The 22231-nt window shown below is 42.4% G+C and overlaps 1 protein-coding gene across 1 annotated transcript in view; it reads right to left on the bottom strand.

Annotated features, from left to right (window-relative positions):
- Positions 1-273: 273 nt before the first annotated feature.
- The window catches only part of RNASET2 (ribonuclease T2), an 82776-nt gene continuing 60818 nt past the window's right edge, over positions 274-22231 (bottom strand). The window contains exon 10 of the mRNA XM_043511288.1: positions 274-916. Within this exon, the coding sequence (XP_043367223.1) occupies positions 843-916 (74 nt within the window). The 3' untranslated portion in view covers positions 274-842. The remainder of the gene's footprint in view (positions 917-22231) is intronic.

Genomic DNA, 22231 nt, shown 5'->3' on the forward strand with positions numbered 1-22231 from the left:
ACCACTGAGGTTGAATGCCTGGAAGCTGAATTTGAACAGCCAGAGACCAGGGCTATTAGAGGGGCCCAGCGTGGGGCTGTAAGGATTAGGGATGCCTTGAGGGAGCAATTTGATGCTGAAAGCTACCAGTAAGGTTTGGTGCCCTGCACGGGAGTGAAGTGCAGTGGTTCCAATGCTCGTAGGCATTTGTGTTTGCTACGTATGACGCATTGACTTGCAGGACCTGTTGCTTTCCTGGGCTATGCTATCTTTTACTTAATGCAATAAAGAGTGTTTCCAAAACCAAAAAATTCATTTATTGAAAAGAAAACTGTTGGAGAAACACACATGGCACGACACATCTGTGCTGTGTGGGAGGAGGAAAAGGGACAGGGTGGGGAAAGGAACAATCACAGATTTGCCTATGTCCTGTTATCATTTTCAGTCTTCTTGTCTGGAGTGCCGTGCAGTAAGTGCTGCACTTCAGGCTGGCTAAAATATATGGTGATGGGGGCTGAGTGCAGTAGGTAAGGGTCATAGTTTGCAGGGCTGGGCAGTGAAGCTAAAGGTGTTGGAGGCAGCTCATGCCGATAAGAAACTGGATGTCCGGGAAAGTGGGTTGGGGTAACATGGGAGCGCAGGAGAAAGAGTTTGGGGACAACGATCTGCTCCCTATGCAGTGCTATGAGCGCCTACATCAAGTCTGCTTGGCGCTCTATAATGCTTAGGAGCTGCTCCATGGTTTGTTGTTGGCAATCCGCATTCTCCTAGCGGACCCTCCTTTTGGTCTCCTGCCACTCCTGTACTTTATTGTCAGTAAGGGATTCCTGCATAACTCCATGCAGAAGGTCTTCCTTGCTTCTTCACAGTTGCTTCCTGAGTCTTTGCAGCCTTTCGGCCGTTGATAACAAGGATGGCTGGGATCTCAAGGTTGCATCTGTAAAGCCAAAATGCAACATTTAACAGAGGCAGCATTGTTAACACTAGACAGAGCAATGATTTGGCCGAACTTATAGATAAGCACAGTGCACACAATAGCAGAAACTGCCTGTCCCAAGGTGAGTGTACATAACACACAAGAGCCCTGAAATGGTAACCACGGGGGGGTGGGGGGAGGGAGGGAGACCGATTGTTCCAGGGGTATACTGTCCTCTGGGGTCCTGTGCTTTGGGGAGAGCCAACAGCTGCAAGGGGTCCCTACACTCCACACTGTCCCCACATTTTCCACAGAATGAGTTCATCCTGAAAGATATCTCACTGCTGAGGGTGACCTGGGAAGCTAGGGAGGGTCTTCTGCAACAATACAGCTTCCACCCTGCCCCTCACAGCACAGTGGCATAGACATTTTAGCCTGACTGGGACAAGGAGCACAGTAGCTCTGCGAAGGAACCTGCGCAAGCAGATTGCCCAGCTTCTGCATGAGACCTTTGATGAGATCGCTGAGGCCAATTAACATAATGTGAGAGAGCACATCAATGCCCTATTCTGCATCTAGGTATGCATGCAGCCCGACCCTTCTTTCTGCAACTCTCCTTGCCCCAACTCCCTTCTCAAAATAAAAGTTGCTTACCGCACCTCATCTGCGGTTTGTTCTTCCCCAAGCACCATCTGCTGTGAGTGGCTACCTTTCTCCTGGCTTGAAAACAGCTCCTGGCTGCATGCATCTAGGGATGCCGGGACATCCTCTGGCTCTGGGCCCCCATCTTCCTCAGCACCCTTGCTCCCACTTTCCTCCTCCTGCTTTGTTGCACTCTGGGCTGCCATGGCCTCTGAAGTGTCCATGGTGCTCTTCGGAGTGGAAGTGGGGTCGACCCCAGTATCTCGTCCAGCTTTGTGGAACTGGCAGGTCGTGGGGGCAGCACCAGAGTGGATGTTTGCCTCCACTGTTTGCACTTTGTCGTAGGCATTCTGCAGCTCCTTCACTTTAACCCTGCACTGCGTCCCAGTCATGGCCCCTTTCTATCAGGGCCCTTGATATCTGCCCATAGGTAATGTAATTCCTACGGCTGGAGCACAGCTGGGACTGAACAGCTTCCTCCCCCCAAACACTAATGAGGTCCAGCATCTTGCCATTGCTCCATAGTGGGGATCACCTGGCACATCGAGGCATGGTCACCTGGAAAGATTCGCTGAGAGCACTCCATGCCTCGCTGAGCCAACAGGAAGGGGAATTTCAAAATTCCCAGAGAATTTAAAGGGCGGGTCTGACAGTTGGTCACCTGAGGGCAGGGCAGTCAACTTCAAAGTGATGACCAGAGTGGCTAAAACAGGCATCGTGGGACACTTCCTGGAGGCCAGTCAGAGTGTATTAATAGATCAGGGTGTCCACACTGGCACCGCAGCACTCCAGCCGGGGTGCAACAACCTCTAAGTTTCTTGTGGAGATGAATTACCGGGGCGCTCCATCTGCGGAGTCTGGGCACTCTATATTCCTTACCAGTGTGGACACCTCAGGAGTTAGGGTGCCCGGGGCTGATATAATGCGCTCCAACTTGCGAGTGTAGGATAAGAAAAGATGTGAGGGTAAGATCTATATAGCTGAGGTACCCAAACAACCTTAACTCTTTCTTGTAGTGATGTCATGCACTAAACAGATGTTTATGATTACGGTATTTTAGTATCTGTGATCCCAATGAAATTAAACTAGTTTTTAAAAACACATTGTATTTTATTCACTCTCTCTCTCTCCCTCCTCATGGTGTCACTATAAGATAGAAATATGGCTGTTTGGGTGCCTTAATTGTGCATTTCTTTTAATTAGAACCTTACCACTGTATTCCTTTGGTTTATAATGCTTGGTTTGGGGATAATTATTTTTGCCCTTAAGTCAGTGATATGTATTCTTAAGTGTAATTCTATTTTGTCGCTTTTTGTCTAAAGAGCAACAGTTGGGCCAAATAGTGAGAATTCTGACACATTTCTTGTTTCCATCATACCACTTTCGTTACAACCAGTAGAATAGTTGCATGTATTTTAGCTGTAGAGAAATGGTGGTACATTGATTGAACTTCATCTGATGTCTCAGTGACTCTACTAAAGCTACCTGAGCTGTTGACCTGACCCTCTCTAGAGTCTGTATCAGTGGTTTTCAACTTTCCTGTTTGCAACCCCCTAAAAATTTACTAGTAGAGGTGCAGACCCTTTGGCCGCTTTGAATGGAAATGTAAATGCCTTTGGAAATCTATTGTCCATCTATTCTATAGAGATTCTTTCTTGGGTATCTGGCTGGTGAATCTTGCCCATATGCTCAGGGTTCAGCTGATCGCCAAATTTGGGGTCGGGAAGGAAGTTTCCTCCAGGGCAGATTGGAAGAGGCCCTGGGGGTTTTTTGCCTTCCTCTGTAGCATGGGGCACAGGTCACTTGCTGAAGGATTCTCTGCACCTTGAAGTCTTTAAACCATGAGTTGAGGACTTCAATAGCTCAGACATAGGTGAGAGGTTTATCATAGGAGTGGGTGGGTGAGATTCTGTGGCCTGCATTGTGCAGGAGGTCAGACTAGATGATCATAATGGTCCCTTCTGACCTTAATATCTATGAATCTATAGTTGGAGTCTGAAACCTGGCTGAACAGAATAAGTCTTTTGCAGACCCCCTTAGACATAGTACACAGGCCCCCAGGGGTCTATGGACCACAAGTTGAAAGCCACTCATCTATATAATTGTTAATAACTTAAATGCAGAATTTAGAATGTAATTATCACCTATGCTCAAGATTTAATGTAATCTGAATGATATGTCAAGTTTGAAGAGAGTCTGCATTATTCCATTGGCTGTGTCCCAATTGATCCCACCAACAGAATAATGCAATAAGAAATGCAAATTAACTAGTTCCTTCAAAAAAAGTTTGGAAAGAGCTCCTCACATGCCTGAAGGGCCACACAGGAGAAACTGCATACACACTGCATACTGAACTTTGATTTCCAGGAAAGATTACGGAAGGGGGGGGGGAGTCAGCTAGGTTGCATTTTGAATTGAAGGTTTACTGAGCATGTACACTAATTTACTTTCAATTTAATATAGACTATGGAATGTGTACGTGTGAATATTGTTTAATGGTAATTGACAGTGATGCTAATTTAGTTATCAATGTTATTCAATAGCCTCTGGTTCCCTATTCCCTTTGACAAATCCTGTTCAGTGAAATAATAGGACAACTGAAATTCTTCATTTACTTTTATCTATTTATAAAATTTAAATAGTCCTGGCGCAACCATAAATTAATCCATCTGTTCAATCATTTCTGTTTGTGTTGTGTCTTAAATATTCTATTTTCGATCATAGGCAGAATAGGGAATCAAGCCAATTATTCCTTTAGGCAAATGGCTAAGAATTTTTCCATTTTCTTTTAAGATACATATTGGTGCTGCCAAGGAATTCAAAAATTAATCTCAATTAATCGCACTGTTAAACAATAGAACACCATTTATTTAAATATTTTTGGATGTTTACTACATTTTCAAATATATTGATTTCAATTACAACACAGAATACAAAGTATATAGTGCTCAATTTATTACAAATATTTGCACTGTAAAAATGATACAGTATTTTTCAATTCACCTCATACAAGTACTGCAGTACAATCTCTTTATCATGAAAGCGTAACTTACAAATGTAGAATTATGTACAAAAGATAACTGCATTCAAAAACAAAACAATGTAAAACTTTAGAGCCTACAACTCCACTCAGTCTTATGTCAGCCAACTCGCTCAGACAAACAAGTTGGGTTGCAATTTGCGAAAATAATGCTGCCCACTTCTTGTTTACGTCACCTGAAAGTGAGAATAGGTGTTTGCATGGCACTGTTGTAGTCGGCATTGCAAGATATTTACATGCCAGATGCACTGAAGATTTATACATCCCTTCATCTTCATAGGACATGCTGATGTTGGGTTCTGCTCGATAATGATCGAAAGCAGCGCAGACCGACGCATGTTCATTTTCATCATCTGAGTCAGATGCCACCAGCAGAAGGTTTATTCTCTTTTTTTGGTGGTTCGGGTTCTGTAGTTTCCGCATCGGACTGTTGCTTTTTTAAGACATCTGAAAGCATCACTCCACACCTCGTCCCTCTCAGATTTTGGACAGCACTTCAGGTTCTTATACCTTTGGTCGAGTGCTGTAGCTATTTTGAGAAATCTCACATCGGTACCTTCTTTGCGTTTTGTCAAATCTTCTGTGAAAAAGTGTTCTTAAAACAAACGTGCTGAGTGATCATTTGAGACTGATCTAACATGAATATATGGCAGAATGCGGGTAAAACAGAACAGGAGACGTACAGTTTCCCCCAAGCAGTTCAGTCACAAATTTAATTAACGCATTATTTTTTTAAGCATCATCAGCATGGAAGCACGTCCTCTGGAATGGTGGCTGAAGCATGAAGAGGCACAGGAATGTTTAGCATATCTGGCATGTAAATACCTTGCAACGCCAGCTACAACAGTGCCATGCAAACACCTATTCTCACTTTCAGGTGACATTGTAAACAAGAAGTGGGCAGTGTTATTTTCTGCAAATTGCAACTCAACTTGTTTGTCTGAGCGATTTGGCTGATGTAGGACTGAGTGGAGTTGTAGGCTCTAAAGTTTTATGTCATTTTTTGTACATAATTCTACATTTGTAAGTTACACTTTCATGATAAAGAGATTGTACTGCAGTACTTGTATGAGGTGAATTGAAAAATACTATTTCTTTTGTTTATCATTTTTACAGTGCAAATTTGTAATAAAAATATAAGATGAGCACTGTACACTTTGTATTCTGTGTTGAAACAGAATATATTTGAAAAATGTCGAAAAACATGAAATTCATTAAATATTTTTAAATTGGTATTCTATTGTTTAACAGTGCGATTAATCTTTGAGTTAATCACACGAGTTAATTGTGATTAATCGACAGACCTAATATATCTATATCTATCTCTAGAATGAGAATAAATACTTTCTCTGACCTTCTGTCTAGAATAATTTTAATGTTTCATAAGCTTAAACAAATCTTCTGCCCCCCCCCCTTTTTTAAAAGCAGGATTTGTACTGTTAAGACAAAAGCAGTTGCATAACTAAAGTGTTGTACAAGTACTTGTCAACAAGAGGTTGTTTACATTAGGAAAGAAAATAAAGTTAGGCCTCCTGTGAAGAGCAGAGTTTACTATCAATGCAATGTAGGATTTTAAAACTATATTCTGAGAGACACTCAAGGCTGTGAGCACAGAAGACCAAGAGGTCAGTTAGGGACACCAAAGGCTTAAGGAAACAAACCTCTTACTAACCTACTTTTTAAAGTAGGTTTTAATATATAGTTTTATAGGACCTCAGGCAAGATTCTCAAAATGATTGGCAAGCAGAAGCAAAATCAAAGCTCACAGCTTGGACTACACCTATGAATGATGCAGGATTTGGTTCACATATAACTGCAACAAGTGTCACACTGGAAGATACCAGCACAGAGCTCCATTGATTTAACTGGAGCTCTACAAGTGGCTGGAGTCCACCCACACTGCACTCATTGCCGGATCAATGCCATTGTTACTGTGATTCAAATCACAGGGTTTAGCAAATTTGTTTGGAGTGGCACAATAACAGGCCACAGAAAAACAACTAAGAGGAAAAGGGCAATAGAGTTTCAGTTCTGAACACAAATCATCCTCTCTGGGTTGGGTTTGATTGCAGGAGTTCTAATTTAACTCAGATTGATATCAATGTTTAAGAAGCCTCTAGCTGCATTTCACTTCATGTTGTTTTATAAGCTGTAAACACAATGTATATGTTATATAGGGAAACTCCTATATTTCCCCCCCCCCAACTCATTTCCCTAGGCTCTAGTTAGTTCAACCCAGTTATCTCCCCCTCCTGTAGGACTTAACTAGGTGCCTAAAAATCTGCTGCTGGACATGTGCACGCTCACCTCAGTCTAGGCACCTGTCTCATGCCTAAGATCCAGCAAGCTGTTCCCCTACCTATTTTACCCCAGTCTGGTGGGTGTTCTGACATGTGGTCTATTGGATGAAGCTCCACACAAAACAAAAGAAAGAGAAAGTGCCCTCCCCCCACTCCCCCATAATGTTTAGCCCAGTGGTTAGAGCACTTTCCCAGGCTATGGGAGACCTGGGCTCAATTTCCCACCCACCCCCTACCCCCACATGACATGAAGCAGGGATTTTAACTTCAGTGCTGATGTAATATTTGGACCTTCTTATTTTCCTTAATTCTGAGCACAACTGTGAAAAGTCAGTGAAAGTTCATAAAATTTCACACTAACCTACAACAACAAATGTTGATGGGAAAGGGAGACAAAAAACCCACGAGGTAAGTCCAAACAAAAAGCCCCCCTGATATAACTCAAGAACTGTATTAAGATCAGACAAGTAAACAAAAAATGTGCAGGACTGGAAGTCTGTGACCAAAAGTGGCATGTTGAAAATTAGGACAAATTGGCGAACAGTGAGGAGACAGATTATTCTGCCTACTGCTCCCTTTTTGGGTCCCTAAAAAACCCACAATTTTAGGGGGAAAATACAGACAGGTGTGAATGATGACTGACTGCAAAATGAAGGACAGGGAAGGAGAAAGCTTCACCATCATGGCTACTACCGCCACCATTTTCTGGGACCCTAGACCTTCATTCTAATCCTGAGAAATGTCCTGACGAGAGAGAGAGAGAGAGAGAGAGAGAGACACACACACACACACACACCCACCCACCCAGATGATACCAGCACCTCCACTGGCTCCAACTAAATCCCAAAGACCCACCTTCGATGTGAGGCTCCATCTTCCTTCTCCACATCCCCAGTGTGTCTTTTCCTTCCTACCCTATTTTTTCCTCTGTTCTATTTGTCTTTTTTCTTCTTTCTAATAAGAGCCTGGCTTAGCTGGCCAAGAACTGACCTCTTTTGCAATATGGCTGTGAGCCTGTGGCCAGAAAGGTAGCTAAAAGCCAATGCTGGAAACAAGTTTGCCAGGACTCAGATGGCTGATAAGACTGCGTGCTGTGCTTGTGTTTTTCAGCAGTGAAAGTCAATGCCAGAGACAGAGAGAGAGAAAGAGTGTGTGTGTGAGTGAGTGAGTGAGTGTCTCCTTTTGCCTTTAAGGCAATGGGATCAGACTTTAACAAGAACGGCTCCAGGTCATTTCAACTAACTTCTCCTCTTTTCCCAAAAAAGAGCAGTTATTACCATCTTTTATACCACCTAAATGACAGTCAGAAGGGAGAGGGTTGTCATTCTAAAGGCTCTCTACAGCTAAAGGGACAGGGAAACAAGGGATGTTACAATGAAAGCCTTATCAAATGTTACATTTCAGATGCTTTACCTTTTTTCCTTCTTTTCTGTATCTTTAAAAATGTTGTTAACCTTTTATTAATACGGTGTTTGACATGGTACTGAGCAGGTGGAGATCTCTGTATAGCAAACCCAGAATCTCATTAAAAACTATTTCAAGTTGGACAGAGACAGGGTCATGTTAACGTCTTTGACTCTTTAGATGCAATATTTGGGCCCAAATTAATAGATCAGGCCCTCCACCCAAGAGAGCGCCCTAACTACTGGGCTATGGTGTAGGCTCAGTCTCAGTATCTCCAGTTGAACCAGTTCCACTGTGCATAAATAATTAAACATCAGGTGGAGCTGGGGGACTGGAAGCTGTCTCCCACATACCTCTGGGTGCTCTAATCCCCAGGCTAAAGAGTCAGTCTTACCCTTTCCCTGAACCAATGCATGTTTATTTGTACAAAGTGGAAAAACTTCAAAAGGAGTGATTGAGAGCAGCACAACCCAGAATAGCCAACAGCCCAGTGGTTAGAGCATCCACTTCAGGGTGGGAGAAGATTCCTACTCCACATCAGGCAAAGGAAAGACTTGAACCTGGGTCTGCCCACATCCTAAGTGACTGTACCAACCATTGAGCTATAGGTTAGGAAGGAGGCATCACCACCTCCTTGTTTTCTGTGAGAAAGGGCTTAGGTGCCTAACTCCAGGAGAGGGTTCACAGCTGTGAATCCCAAGTGGCGGGAGATGCTTTCCTGTGGCCCAGACTTAGGAACTGAACTCCCTTTGGGGGCAGGGCTTAGGACCACCCCCTCCTCTGGATTTCCCATTGACTAGCATAGGCAGCTCCCTACTCAGCAGGTTGGCTTTTGTGGATCCCATTCTTAAGCACCTGACTCTCCCCAGGCAGTGTAAAGGGGGCCTGGGCACCTAACTCTAGGCGGTACATCCACTAGACAGCAAGGCACTTAAAGTTAGGTACCAGAAAACTGAGTCTAAGTTCACTTAGTGGATCTAGCTCTGGTTCTTTTCCGTCAATAAGTAGCAGCATAATTAAAAGGTGATCACATTACTGGGCTACCTACTCTCTAATGTTACAAAGAAAGACAAAAGCAAATGGCATGAGGCTGGAAAAAAAACAAACGATAAAATCATCAAAAGACCATTTAGTCAATAATATGAGAATTGCAAAATATAGCTCAGTTTGAGCTATAACTACTTCCAGATTTAGGTTATTAATTCCTAGCCATCTCACCTCAATGCATGGTTCAGCGATATGAAGAGGTCTTCTAGGTAGTTCACAAAGACAAACATTTCAAGTGAAGAGACACCCCATAATCATTAAGCAGCAGTTGCTAAGTAACCCACTTTAGTTGCCCAGCAACCTTGCTAGAAATTATGTGGCATCTCAGCCATTTACTCTTTTCATTGAGTACCTACTTGCTTTAGCAGTGGTTTTGTCTCCTCATTGTACCCTTTTCTCCAGAAGACCCCATAGAGATTATGGGGCAGTTGCCCACACTGGGCAACTCTGCAGAACCTATAGGAGCAGTCGCATCACTACCACGTGATGACCAGGATGGAGTGAGGCCACCATATCTCATGAAGACTCTTACGTTAAGAAGGAAGGGTACCAGGGTTTATAGGAGGGATGCCAGCTGTAGGGAGAAGTACTATATAATCACTTTGGGGAACTTCAGTCCATGTTTATAAGTCTTCTGTTGCTGTTCTTGTCAGCATAGGAATTCAAACATGGGCTACAGGCCAAACCCTAAAGTCCTTATTCAATTATTATTCACTCCTTACTGCAGAGTTTGAGTTGATATTAAAAAATTTGCAAAGGTTTGCCTATACCCACTCTGGTGAGGTAAAAGACAACAAAAGCATGTAACACAACAGCATCCTCATTAATAATATTTTTCACTTCCATAGCATCTTCTCAAAGCACTTAATAAAATGAGTATTGAGGCTTATTTCATTAAAGTTTATAGGGAGAGGGGTCTCAGACAAATTGTTTAAGTGATTTCTCAAACCCACACAGCAAGCCTGTAGCAGAGCAGAGATCCCAGATTTCCTCACCACTAGTCCTGTGCTTTAGTTTCCAAACCATGGGTGAAATCCTGGCCCCGCTGAAGTCCAGGGGAATTTTGTCATGGACTTCAGTGGGGCCATGATTTTACCCCATGTGTCATCTCTAACATAACTCCACTTCTCTTCCACCCCAAATAATTTGTTCAAGTAACGTAATCCCTTTGTTTGTAAATGTCCATTAGCAGATCACTGTATTTATAATTTGTTCATAATTCAACATTTCTGAAGAATAGCTTAATATATTTGAATTCTGGATTTCTTTGCAAATTTCTCATTAAAAAAATCTACTGAATACTTGATAATACTCAGAATTTGCTATTTGAGCACTGTAGTTGATTAATTAAGTCACAGGACTTGTTTCTATTTCCTAATTGGAATATATGACTGAGAATACCTTTGGGAGAGGAACTCAAGGGCTAATACAGAAAGCATTCTAACTTTATTCAAAACACTGCATAGAAATTAATTTCAGGCCCCAAGGTAAAGCTAGAAGAGGAAAAAAAAAAGCTTTTTACGTATTGCTAGACTCCTTATTTTCTCTCAGCATTCAGGTAATGTTTTCGCCATCTTTCATCTGTCACATTCTTTGCTCTGCCCTAAAGATTCTCAGGCTTAACACAGGGCCCTGCAGGATCCAGGTTTTGTTTTATTGTGGTCAGTCAACAGGTAGCAAATCAAAATATCACCGTATATACCTTTATAGTCAAAGCAGAGTTAGGTGCCGTCCATACTGGCCTTATAATTGACTTTCAAAACCATGCTGGATCGTGGTGTCAAAGCATGTTAGAACAAATAGGCAGCCTCACAGTAATACCAAGAAGGTAAAGTTGAGGAAGAAAGTGTTGGCAGAAACTCACAAGATATGGAGGTCAGCTTCAGATAGGCTCAAATAAGTATCCAAAGGTTTGGATGCCTTTTTCAAATGTATACAACTCCTTGACTTGTTGGAAAGCCAGTGGGAAGAGTTCCTTTCTCACACAATTTGACACTTCCAACGTCAGCCAGAAATACGGCAAGGAGATCCTAGCCAGTAAATGGTTATGGGCTTGCTCCAAAGCCCACTAGTCACTGAAGTCTGAGTTCCCCAATGACAGGTTTCAGAGTAGCAGCCGTGTTAGTCTGTATTCGCAAAAAGAAAAGGAGTACTTGTGGCACCTTAGAGACTAACAAATTTATTTGAGCATAAGCTTTCGTGAGCTACAGCTCACTTCATCAGATGCAGTTCCCAATATTACCTTTAAAATTACTACTTGTGTAAATAATACTAACGTATTCTACAGCAATTGCCCAAAACACCACATAATATACTTTTAAGGATTTTAGAGCATTCCTATAGAGCCTATTGTAACTGTTTTGCTGTGCCCCATAAAAGTCTTAAAATATGGGAAGAACAGACTCATACATGTGCTATAGGGCCTATTAATATACAACTCCTGAGTCCACTGAAGCCAATGGGAGTCTTTCCATCAATTTCAGTGAACTGTGCATCATGCTCATATAACCCATCTGTACCAATCACTACTTACGTTCTGAGATCCATAGATCTCAGAACACATACACCCTGCAGCCCAGCAAAGTCAATCAGGGCAGAAACCCTGATTAATGATTTCAAGCTAGCCAAGAAATACTGAGTGATTTCCAGCAGCTCACATCCATAATGGACTGAAATAATGGCACATCATTAAGGTAAGAAGTGCTGTATGTCTGAAGTCACATTAAAAAGAGCTTTTAAGTTTGTCTAAAAGGAAAAGTATAGCTTAGTCTCAGCTCAGGTGTTTACCCTACTTTTAAGGCATTTGGAAAAACCTCCGATTTATCATAATGATCATGGAACATAAGAAGCCAAGTAAAAATATCACAATTTTCCACCAATTATGGAGATTAGTGAGGGAATCTGAGCCTGAAGGCACAGGAGCTAGCAAACAGAGCTCTAAACAGGGGAGTTTGAGTGGGAGTTTGCAAGGGGAGTTTGTATTGTGGTGCTTGTTTGGGGTTTGCTTTTGCTGGGGGGGGGGGGTCTTTTTGGTGTGGCTTGTGTTTCCCAGATTAACAGGATTTAGGTGGGAAGGCGATGACAGATACAGAGGCAGTTGTGGGAGTGACTCCTGTAGTGGAAGACACATTGAGGATGACTGCACGTGGAAGCTGTGGTATGTACATGATCTTGGAGGGGGAAACCGGTAAGAGTTTTTTCTGCATGAAATGCCGTCTGATAGAGCTGATGGAGGAAAAGATCCGAGGTTTGGAGATGCAGGTGGAAAGTCTCGTTGAGTTTAGGAAGGGGTTTGAGCAGATGATGGAGCAAAGATATAAGGTATCTGAAGGGAAAAGCTCAGCCTCACGGATGGAAGCAGGGCTGGGGAATTTTGAGGGGAGACTGGGTGAGGAAAGTGGTCAGTGGAAACATGTAACTAAAAGAACCAGGCAGAGGAAAAGACGGGCTAGTGAAGGAGAAATAGAGCTTAGGAACAGGTTTGCAGAGTTGGAAAATGAAGAAGGGGCTCAGCACGTACTTGTTGAAGGTGGAAGGGTAAGGAAGAAGAGGAGAGAGGCTAGTCCTATAGGAAAAGAGGAAGAGTCAAGGGAGACTACACCAAATATGAGCCCCAGGAGGATACAGGATGGGTTGAAGAGGATTATAAGGGAAAATAGGAATTGAAAGAACTTGCAGCCAGAGGGAACAGGGGAGAGACTGGAGAATAGCACCGTCACCAGGAAAAGGCAGGTCTATGTGATCGGGGACTCTTTATTGAGAAGAATAGACAGGCCTGTAACTAGAGCTGATCCAGAGAATAGAAGGGTGTGCTGTCTTCCGGGTGCTAAGATACGGGATGTAGACCTGAGGTTGAAAAGGATCCTAAAGGGAGCAGGAAAGAATCCCCTAATTATCCTTCATGTGGGAACAAATGATACGGCTAGATTCTCACTGGAAAGTATTAAGGGAGACTATGCTAGGCTGGGGAAGACGCTTAAGGAAATTGAGGCTCAGGTGATCTTTAGCGGGATCCTTCCTGTTCCTAGAGAAGGGCAACAAAGGTGTGACAAGATTATGACTGTCAACAGATGGCTTAGGCAGTGGTGCTATAAGGAGGGCTTTGGGATGTATGGCCACTGGGAGACATTCACAGACAGAGGACAGTTCTCTCGGGATGGACTTCATCTGAGTAGGGAAGGAAATAGACTTCTAGGATCGAGGCTGGCACAACTGATAAAGAGAGCTTTAAACTAGGAATTAGGGGGAGATGGTTGGGAGATGTCCAGGAAATCTCCACGCCAGATTTTAGCATTGAGAGGGAAGAAGACGAAGTAAGAAAGGATACAGCCGTGGATAGGAGAATGTATATAAGGAGCGAGGGTGGTGTGGATACTAGTCTAATAGGTTATACTGGCTGTAGAATGACTGTGCCTAATAGGGTACAAAATGTGAGCGAGGCCAAACAGCAAAAATTAAAATGTTTATACACCAATTCGAGGAGCCTAGGTAACAAAATGGAGGAACTAGAGCTACTGGTGCAGGAAGTGAAACCAGATATTATAGGGATAACAGAAACATGGTGGAATAGTAGTCATGACTGGACTACACGTATTGAAGGGTATGTGCTGTTTAGGAAAGACAGAAACAAAGGTAAAGGGGGTGGAGTAGCATTGTATATCAATGATGAGGTAGAATGTAAGGAAATAAGAAGCGATGCAATGGATAAGACAGAGTCCGTCTGGGCAAAAATTACATTGGGGAAGATAACTAGTAAAGCCTCTCCTACGATAGTGCTTGGGGTGTGCTATAGACCTCTGGGATCTAATTTGGATATGGATAGAGCCCTTTTTAATGTCTTTAATAAAGTAAATACTAATGGAAACTGCGTGATCATGGGAGACTTTAACTTCCCAGATATAGACTGGAGGACCAGTGCTAGTAATAATAATAGGGCTCAGATTTTCCTAGATGCAATAGCTGATGGATTCCTTCATCAAGTAGTTGCTGAACCGACTAGAGGGGATGCCATTTTAGATTTAATTTTGGTGAGTAGCGAGGACCTCATAGAAGAAATGGTTGTAGAGGACAATCTTGGCTCAAGTGATCATGAGCTAATTCAGTTCAAACTAAATGGAAGGATTAACAAAAATAAATCTGCAACTAGGGTTTTTGATTTCAAAAGGGCTGACTTTCAAAAATTAAGGAAATTAGTTAGGGAAGTGGATTGGATTGAAGAACTTATGGATCTAAAGGTAGAGGAAGCCTGGGATTACTTTAAATCAAAGCTGCAGAAGCTATCGGAACCCTGTATCCCAAGAAAGGGGAAAAAATTCATAGGAAGGAGTTGTAGACCAAGCTGGATGAGCAAGCATCTTAGAGAGGTGATTAAGAAGAAGCAGAAAGCATACAGGGAGTGGAAGATGGGAGGGATCAGCAAGGAAAGCTACCTAATTGAGGTCAGAACATATAGGGATAAAGTGAGACAGGCTAAAAGTCGAGTAGAGTTGGACCTTGCAAAGGGAATTAAAACCAATAGTAAAAGGTTCTATAGCCATATAAATAAGAAGAAAACTAAGAAAGAAGAAGTGGGGCCGCTTAACACTGAGGATGGAGTGGAGGTTAAAGATAATCTAGGCATGGCCCAATATCTAAACAAATACTTTGCCTCAGTCTTTAATAAGGCTAAAGAGGATCTTAGGGATAATGGTAGCATGACAAATGGGAATGAGGATATGGAGGTAGATATTACCATATCTGAGGTAGAAGCAAAACTGAAACAGCTTAATGGGACTAAATCGGGAGGCCCAGATAATCTTCATCCAAGAATATTAAAGGAATTGGCACCTGAAATTGCAAGCCCATTAGCAAGAATTTTTAATGAATCTGTAAACTCAGGAGTAGTACTGAATGATTGGAGAATTGCTAATATAGTTCCTATTTTTAAGAAAGGAAAAAAAAATGATCCGGGTAACTACAGGCCAGTTAGTTTGACATCTGTAGTATGCAAGGTCCTGGAAAAAATTTTGAAGGAGAAATTAGTTAAGGACATTGAAGTCCATGGTAAATGGGACAAAATACAACATGGTTTTACAAAAGGTAGATCGTGCCAAACCAACCTAATCTCCTTTTTTGAAAAAGTAACAGATTTTTTCGATAAAGAAAATGCAGTGGATCTAATTTACCTAGATTTCAGTAAGGCATTTGATACCGTGCCACATGGGGAATTATTAGTTAAATTGGAGAAGATGGGGATCAATATGAACATCAAAAGGTGGATAAGGAATTGGTTAAAGGGGAGACTGCAACGGGTCCTACTGAAAGGCGAACTGTCAGGTTGGAGGGAGGTTACCAGTGGAGTTCCTCAGGGATCGGTTTTGGGACCAATCTTATTTAATCTTTTTATTACTGATCTTGGCACAAAAAGTGGGAGTGTGCTAATAAAGTTTGCAGATGATTCAAAGCTGGGAGGTATTGCCGATTCAGAGAAGGATCGGGATATTATACAGGAGGATCTGGATGACCTTGTAAACTGGAGTAATAGTAATAGGATGAAATTGAATAGTGAGAAGTGTAAGGTTATGCATTTAGGGATTAATAACAAGAATTTTAATTATAAGTTGGGGACGCATCAATTAGAAGTAACGGAAGAGGAGAAGGACCTTGGAGTATTGGTTGATCATAGGATGACTATGAGCTGCCAATGTGATATGGCTGTGAAAAAAGCTAATGCGGTTTTGGGATGCATCAGGAGAGGCATTTCCAGTAGGGATAAGGAGGTTTTAGTACTATTATACAAGGCACTGGTGAGACCTCACCTAGAATACTGTGTGCAGTTCTGGTCTCCCATGTTTAAAAAGGATGAATTCAAACTGGAGCAGGTACAGAGAAGGGCTACTAGGATGATCCGAGGAATGGAAAACTTGTCTTATGAAAGGAGACTTAAGGAGCTTGGCTTCTTTAGCCTAACTAAAAGAAGGTTGAGGGGAGATATGATTGCTCTCTATAAATATATCAGAGGGATAAATACAGGAGAGGGAGAGGAATTATTTAAGCTCAGCACCAATGTGGACACAAGAACAAATGGGTATAAACTGGCCACCAGGAAGTTTAGACTTGAAATTAGACGAAGGTTTCTAACCATCAGAGGAGTGAAGTTTTGGAATAGCCTTCCAAGGGAAGCAGTGGGGGCAAAAGATCTATCTGGTTTTAAGATTCTACTCGATAAGTTTATGGAGGAGATGGTATGATGGGATAATGGGATTTTGGTAAGTAATTGATCTTTAAATATTCAGGGTAAATAGGACTAATCCCCTGAGATGGGATATTAGATGGATGGGATCTGAGTTACCTAGGAAAGAATTTTCTGTAGTATCTGGCTGGTGAATCTTGCCCATATGCTCAGGGTTTAGCTGATTGCCATATTTGGGGTCGGGAAGGAATTTTCCTCCAGGGCAGACTGGAGAGGCCCTGGAGGTTTTTCGCCTTCCTCTGTAGCATGGGGCATGGTTGACTTGAGGGAGGCTTCTCTGCTCCTTGAAGTCTTTAAACCATGATTTAAGGACTTCAATAGCTCAGACATAGGTGAGGTTTTTCATAGGAGTGGGTGGGTGAGATTCTGTGGCCTGCGCTGTGCAGGAGGTCGGACTAGATGATCAGAATGTTCCCTTCTGACCTTAGTATCTATGAATCTATGATGAGAGCAATTTTTATATTCTTTCCCCTTTGTTGTGTCCAATAGTCTGTGCCAGGTGCTCTAGAGGTAAAAGACACCAAGAGCTCCTGCTTAGATACCATGGGCTGGTACCTTTGCTGAGACTAGCTCCAAGCCTTCTGGCTAATCTGCTAATGAATGTGATTTTAACTACAGAAGTCGCTTACATGGTCTGGACCCATTTAAGATAGTTCATACTCAATTCACTTATATTCTGTAAGAGTAGGGGAGGAAAATCAAAACCACTCCAGCTGGCCAGGTGCATTCTTAGCATGAAATAATTAATAACATTTTATTCACTGGACAGAATTGGTTAAACAAAGAAACCGACAAATGTTAGTCATACACTTTAAGGTCGGAAGGGACCATTATGATAGTCTAGTCTGATCTCCTGCAGGCCACAGAATCTCACTCACCCACTCCTGTAATAAACCCCTAACCTATGTCTGAGCTACTGAAGTCCTCAAATCATGGCTTATTAACCATTTGTACATCACTATGCCAAAGTTCAGGACAGGAGTGATATCAGTAGCTTACTCTTCCTGTTTTTAAGCCCCAGCACAAGTATTGTAGCAAAGTATGGTATTGGTCATTGTTTATTACTCAGCAGTTTCAGCATAGGGATTTGTGTGAATCCCACCTTCAGTTTTACAGGGTGTGAATTCTCAGCCCTCGAATTTTGCTTTGAGGTTGAGGTCTTGTGGGCATTCAAATGTGAGGATGAAAGCAAAATTGAGACAAAACCTCCCAAGTTTCACATTCATTTGGACACAAACCCAAAAAGCATCCTACATTTGCTTGAAGAATTCATAACTGATAACAGAACTGGGAACACCATTAAGTCTTTCAGCTACAGATTCTCAGTTAACCACTGTTGCCACCCACCATCTTGTGTGGGAAAGTCCTGGAGCTACAGACTTCCGAAGGTCTGCAAAAATAGCATCCCACTTCTGAATTTTCTACAGAAATTCACAGGTTCAGGACTTCTCTTGCAGAATCTTGGAAGCAGATGGGTGTGTCCCTCATGACTATTTTCCTGTCCAATTCCCAATGTCCAAAGGACTGGCCTTTTCCACTAAGGTCTGCAGTAAGGGGAAAAAGTGTCTGGCAGAAGATTTGGGGTTCAGCTGAACTGAAGGGGAAAGCATCTCCCTGGCCTTCCTGCTGCTCTGAACGCCCATGAAGGGAGTCACAGCACAGGGAGTGATCAACCTCTGCCATTCCCTGTTTAGCCCCCCTATAGACTCCCAATTTCTACCCCTTGCGCAGCTTCAGGAATTCACTCCTGCCATCCATCAGCACCTCCTCTACCCTATACAAAGGTTTTTTTTTTGGTCAGATTCCTGGCCCCCCAGCTCCCTCAATGAGCCTTATGATGCTCATCAGGCCCCACAACTCCCCTAGCCTTATGAGACCCCTGAGGATGTTGACAGACACAAAAGTAGGTGCCTCAGCCACAGAAGATCCAAAAGAAGCTTCTGAGTGAGCCTACACAATTGGTAGAATTCACAGCATCACTGGGGTCCCAAAGAAGCAACTGAACCCAGAGATCCTCTAGACAGAGGTGGGGAAAGCACAAAGCAGAGCTTTAGGGGCTGAAAAGGGAGCAGGGGCCTGAACAGATGGGGAGAGACTGGGGGAAGCTTGGAAGGTTCAGGGAGGCTGGAAAGGGTATGAAAATTACATTGACTCCCTCAATTTTATTTGCTGGGTCCTGGCAATTAGCTGTTGTTTTTATAGACATGAGCAGAGCTTTTTCTACCCTGATGAAATTCCAGGTCAGTTCTCTGTTCCTGCAGTCAATTCTTGTTTTTGAAAAGTGATGTCCCCTGACAGTTCGCTAGCTGTGGTTGACTTGAGAGAGCTCTAGCTAATTATTTAAAAATGGGAGAGCACATTTAATGACACATAAATTGTTCTGCAAATAAAAAGAGTGCACTGAAGGGATTTACATTTCCCCAGATAACCAAACAAACCAACATACATCTTACATTTTTTACTTTAGCAACTAGTTTTTTCCTGCATACAGAGGTTTCAATCCATAACCAGGATAGCAAGGGGGAGACTACTATGCAGGGAACAGAAACATTTTGCAAATGGCATTGATCCAATTTTAAGTTTGCAGGATAAATTCTGCTCTGCTACCCCCTGCACAGACATGACAGAGTAGAATTTGGGCCTTTTATTTTTCTGAGCTGTGATGGGTGCGCCACTTACCATTAGGATGGCATTCCCTCCTGGTCTTTCTGGAGGGTAGCTTCAGAGGTGAACACTCATTCCTACAGTTGCACGCCACCCCTCCGCTTCTCTCTCTGGGTCTGCAGCCCCTCTCTAGCTGCATGAGCCATAGCCTCCTCTTTGTGAGTTTATCCTCCATCCAAGTCAGCCTATTTGTTTTCCCTTCTGAGGTAAGGAAGGCTTCCTTCAGTAGTCCTAAGCAGCCTTCCCATTTACTGTGTCTGTACCACTGCCTCAGTGGCTGGCAGGGGAACACGGGCCCATCCTCTGCTCGAGGTTGTGGCTCAGGGATTCTCTAGCCAGCAGTCAAGGTCTGTTCCCTTTTCAGGCTTACTGCCTTTCCCTGAGCCCTCTCCTACCATCTAGCACTCCCCTTTCTCTGGGATTTGCCAGCCTCCTAATTCCCCCTTCCCAGAGAGGGTCTGCGGGCTACCTATCCCTATAGCCTCTAAACCCCTTCTCCTAAGGGGTGACTGCAGACTTTCCCAGCCATCCTTTCCGCTTCCAAACTCCTGTCTTTGTAGTCCCAGCCCAGCGGGTTTCTCCTCAGCGGGGCCCCCCAACTCAGTCAGGGGATTACCAGGCCACCTGATTCCCCTCAGCTATGATTTGTTGGGTTAATTGGCCCCCTTCTCACTCTGCATTAACCTTTTCCAGCCAAGTGCAGAGGTCACCACATAAGCATACATGTTCCAGAGAGACACGAGTCCCTCCCATAGTGAAGGGCACAACCAGTTTTTCAGAGATGCCCTCTACATGCATCAGAAAATATTCCTGTTAGGTTTTTTAATTAGAAATGAGAAAACTATTTTTAACATCTGGGGATGGAAGTTTGGCAAAGGAATGGAACCAACAGAAGTTCAAAGTTCTGTTTAGTCACCAAAAATTTGGAACACATTTTGTGCTGTGTACCAGTATCAGTGTGCTTCCTTTCTTCCCATCCCCTTCCTTTGACAATTAACCAGGAGTAAACTATTATGCAAAGGTTATTTTGCAAATGCTGCCTTGTAAATTGTGCTACAGTGAATATTGAAATTCATGCTTTTAGCCACCTTGTAGGCAAAATTAAAACACACTTGGCCATAAACTATCTCTAGTTTATCCTCCATCTAAAATTTGCCACCTTAACCTGACCTGAATATGGTCTAAGAAGGGCAGAGTTAAGGTTATTAAGGTTACCTTAATTGTGATTTTGCATACTTTCAGGATTGGTTTGTTTTTAAAGTTCAGCCTTACCTTGGAATTTTCTGGCTTTCAAATGTTTGGTTTTTTAGCTTGCAAAGTTATCTTTTGGATTTTTCCCTTTAAAACTTTCTCAAATTCAATGACAGTTTAACAAACTTTTCCAGGAAACAATTGTACTTACATATTGCTTTCTATAAGAGAAGCTACTGAAATCAACTGATACTCAATCTCAGATTAATCTTTGAAGCCTGAGCCAGGTCAAGAGACCGGGTCCAGGAAAAGAGTCAGTATCTGCTCTATCCAGTGATTAATTACACTTTCCATCAAAAGATCTCCAAGCTTATTACAAACGGTTAATAAATGAGCCCTTACAATGCTCCTGTGCAATAACGAAGTGTTATTATCCCCAGTGTGTAGTAAGTGAAAGGAAGGCACGGAAATTCCATTACCTCTCTACTGGCATACAAGAAGTCTGTGGCAGACTTGGGAAAAGAGCCCTGGTCTCCAAGCTTACAGCACAATGCCTTAAACCACAAGGCTATCTTGGTGGCAAAGATAAAGAAATTGAAGAATAATCAGTGAGTATAAATGTCACAAGGACTATCAAAATATGGTTTCTCATCCCAGGGTTAGTCTTATGTTTGCAGAACGTTTTATAAATTTGGCTGCAGTTCTGCTTGTAGGATTTCTGTGACTTGATTGAGCCAGATTTTATTTGAAGCAATTTAAACCACCCCATGACTGTATTATCCTGCAATAATGTTACTACATAGCTAAAAGCCATCTAGGAAGAAGCGAGTTGAACTGAGTTAAGGTGCATATACAATTACTAATCCTACGAGAGATGCTTTTGATAGAGATAAACTTTTCCCCTTAATCCCTGCGCTAGTTAATGACAACCAAAGTGGACACACTTTCTGATCAAGAGCACAAACTCCAACATTGATAGATTCTCCTGGAGGTATAAAATACCCAGCCTAGCCATCACTGAGCTTATTTGTAATCCTCTTATTACTTCATTAGCTTTCATGAATTAAGCCTATATCTGCTGTGCTCTTTTAGAGCTCATTTAGTTCCTGATTTCCTCTAATTGGTGAGCTTTGCATTAACAGACAGGCTCTTGAAACCGGGTAGTAAAGGCTTAGAATTCGAAGTAAAATTACCACTGAGGTGATAGAAGAATTCCCAGTACCGGCCACTTGCTCTCAGATTAATAGCAAAAAATCTCCAATAAAGCTGACCAGAGGATGACAATTCTGCTTTTCAGCAACTGCAAATTTGTTCTCATTCCATATTGGAACGAAAACAAATCCTGTCATGAATATAAAGGGAAGGGTAACCACCTTTCTGTATACAGAACTATAAAATCCCTCATGGCCAGAGGCAAAACCCTTTCACCTGTAAAGGGTTAAGAAGCTAAGATAACCTTGCTGGCACCTGACCAAAATAACCAAAGAGGAGACAAGTTACTTTCAAAGTGTGTGGGGGGGGGGGAACAAAGAGTCTGGCTGTCTGTTGCTTTTGCGGGGAACAGAACAGGAATGAAGTATTAGAACTTGTTAGTAAGTAATCTAGCTAGAAATGCATTAGATTTCCTTTTGTTTAAATGGCTAGTAAAAAAGCTGTGCTGAATGGAATGTATATTTCTGGTTTTGTGTTCTTTTGTAACTTAAGGTTTTGCCTAGAGGGATTCTCTATGTTTTGAGTCTGATTACCCTGTAAGGTATTTACCATCCTGATTTTACAGAAGTGATTCTTTTACTTTTTCTTTAAAATATTTCTTAAGA

The sequence above is a fragment of the Dermochelys coriacea genome, chromosome 3 (assembly GCF_009764565.3).
Source record: "Dermochelys coriacea isolate rDerCor1 chromosome 3, rDerCor1.pri.v4, whole genome shotgun sequence".
Lineage (NCBI taxonomy): Eukaryota > Metazoa > Chordata > Testudines > Dermochelyidae > Dermochelys > Dermochelys coriacea.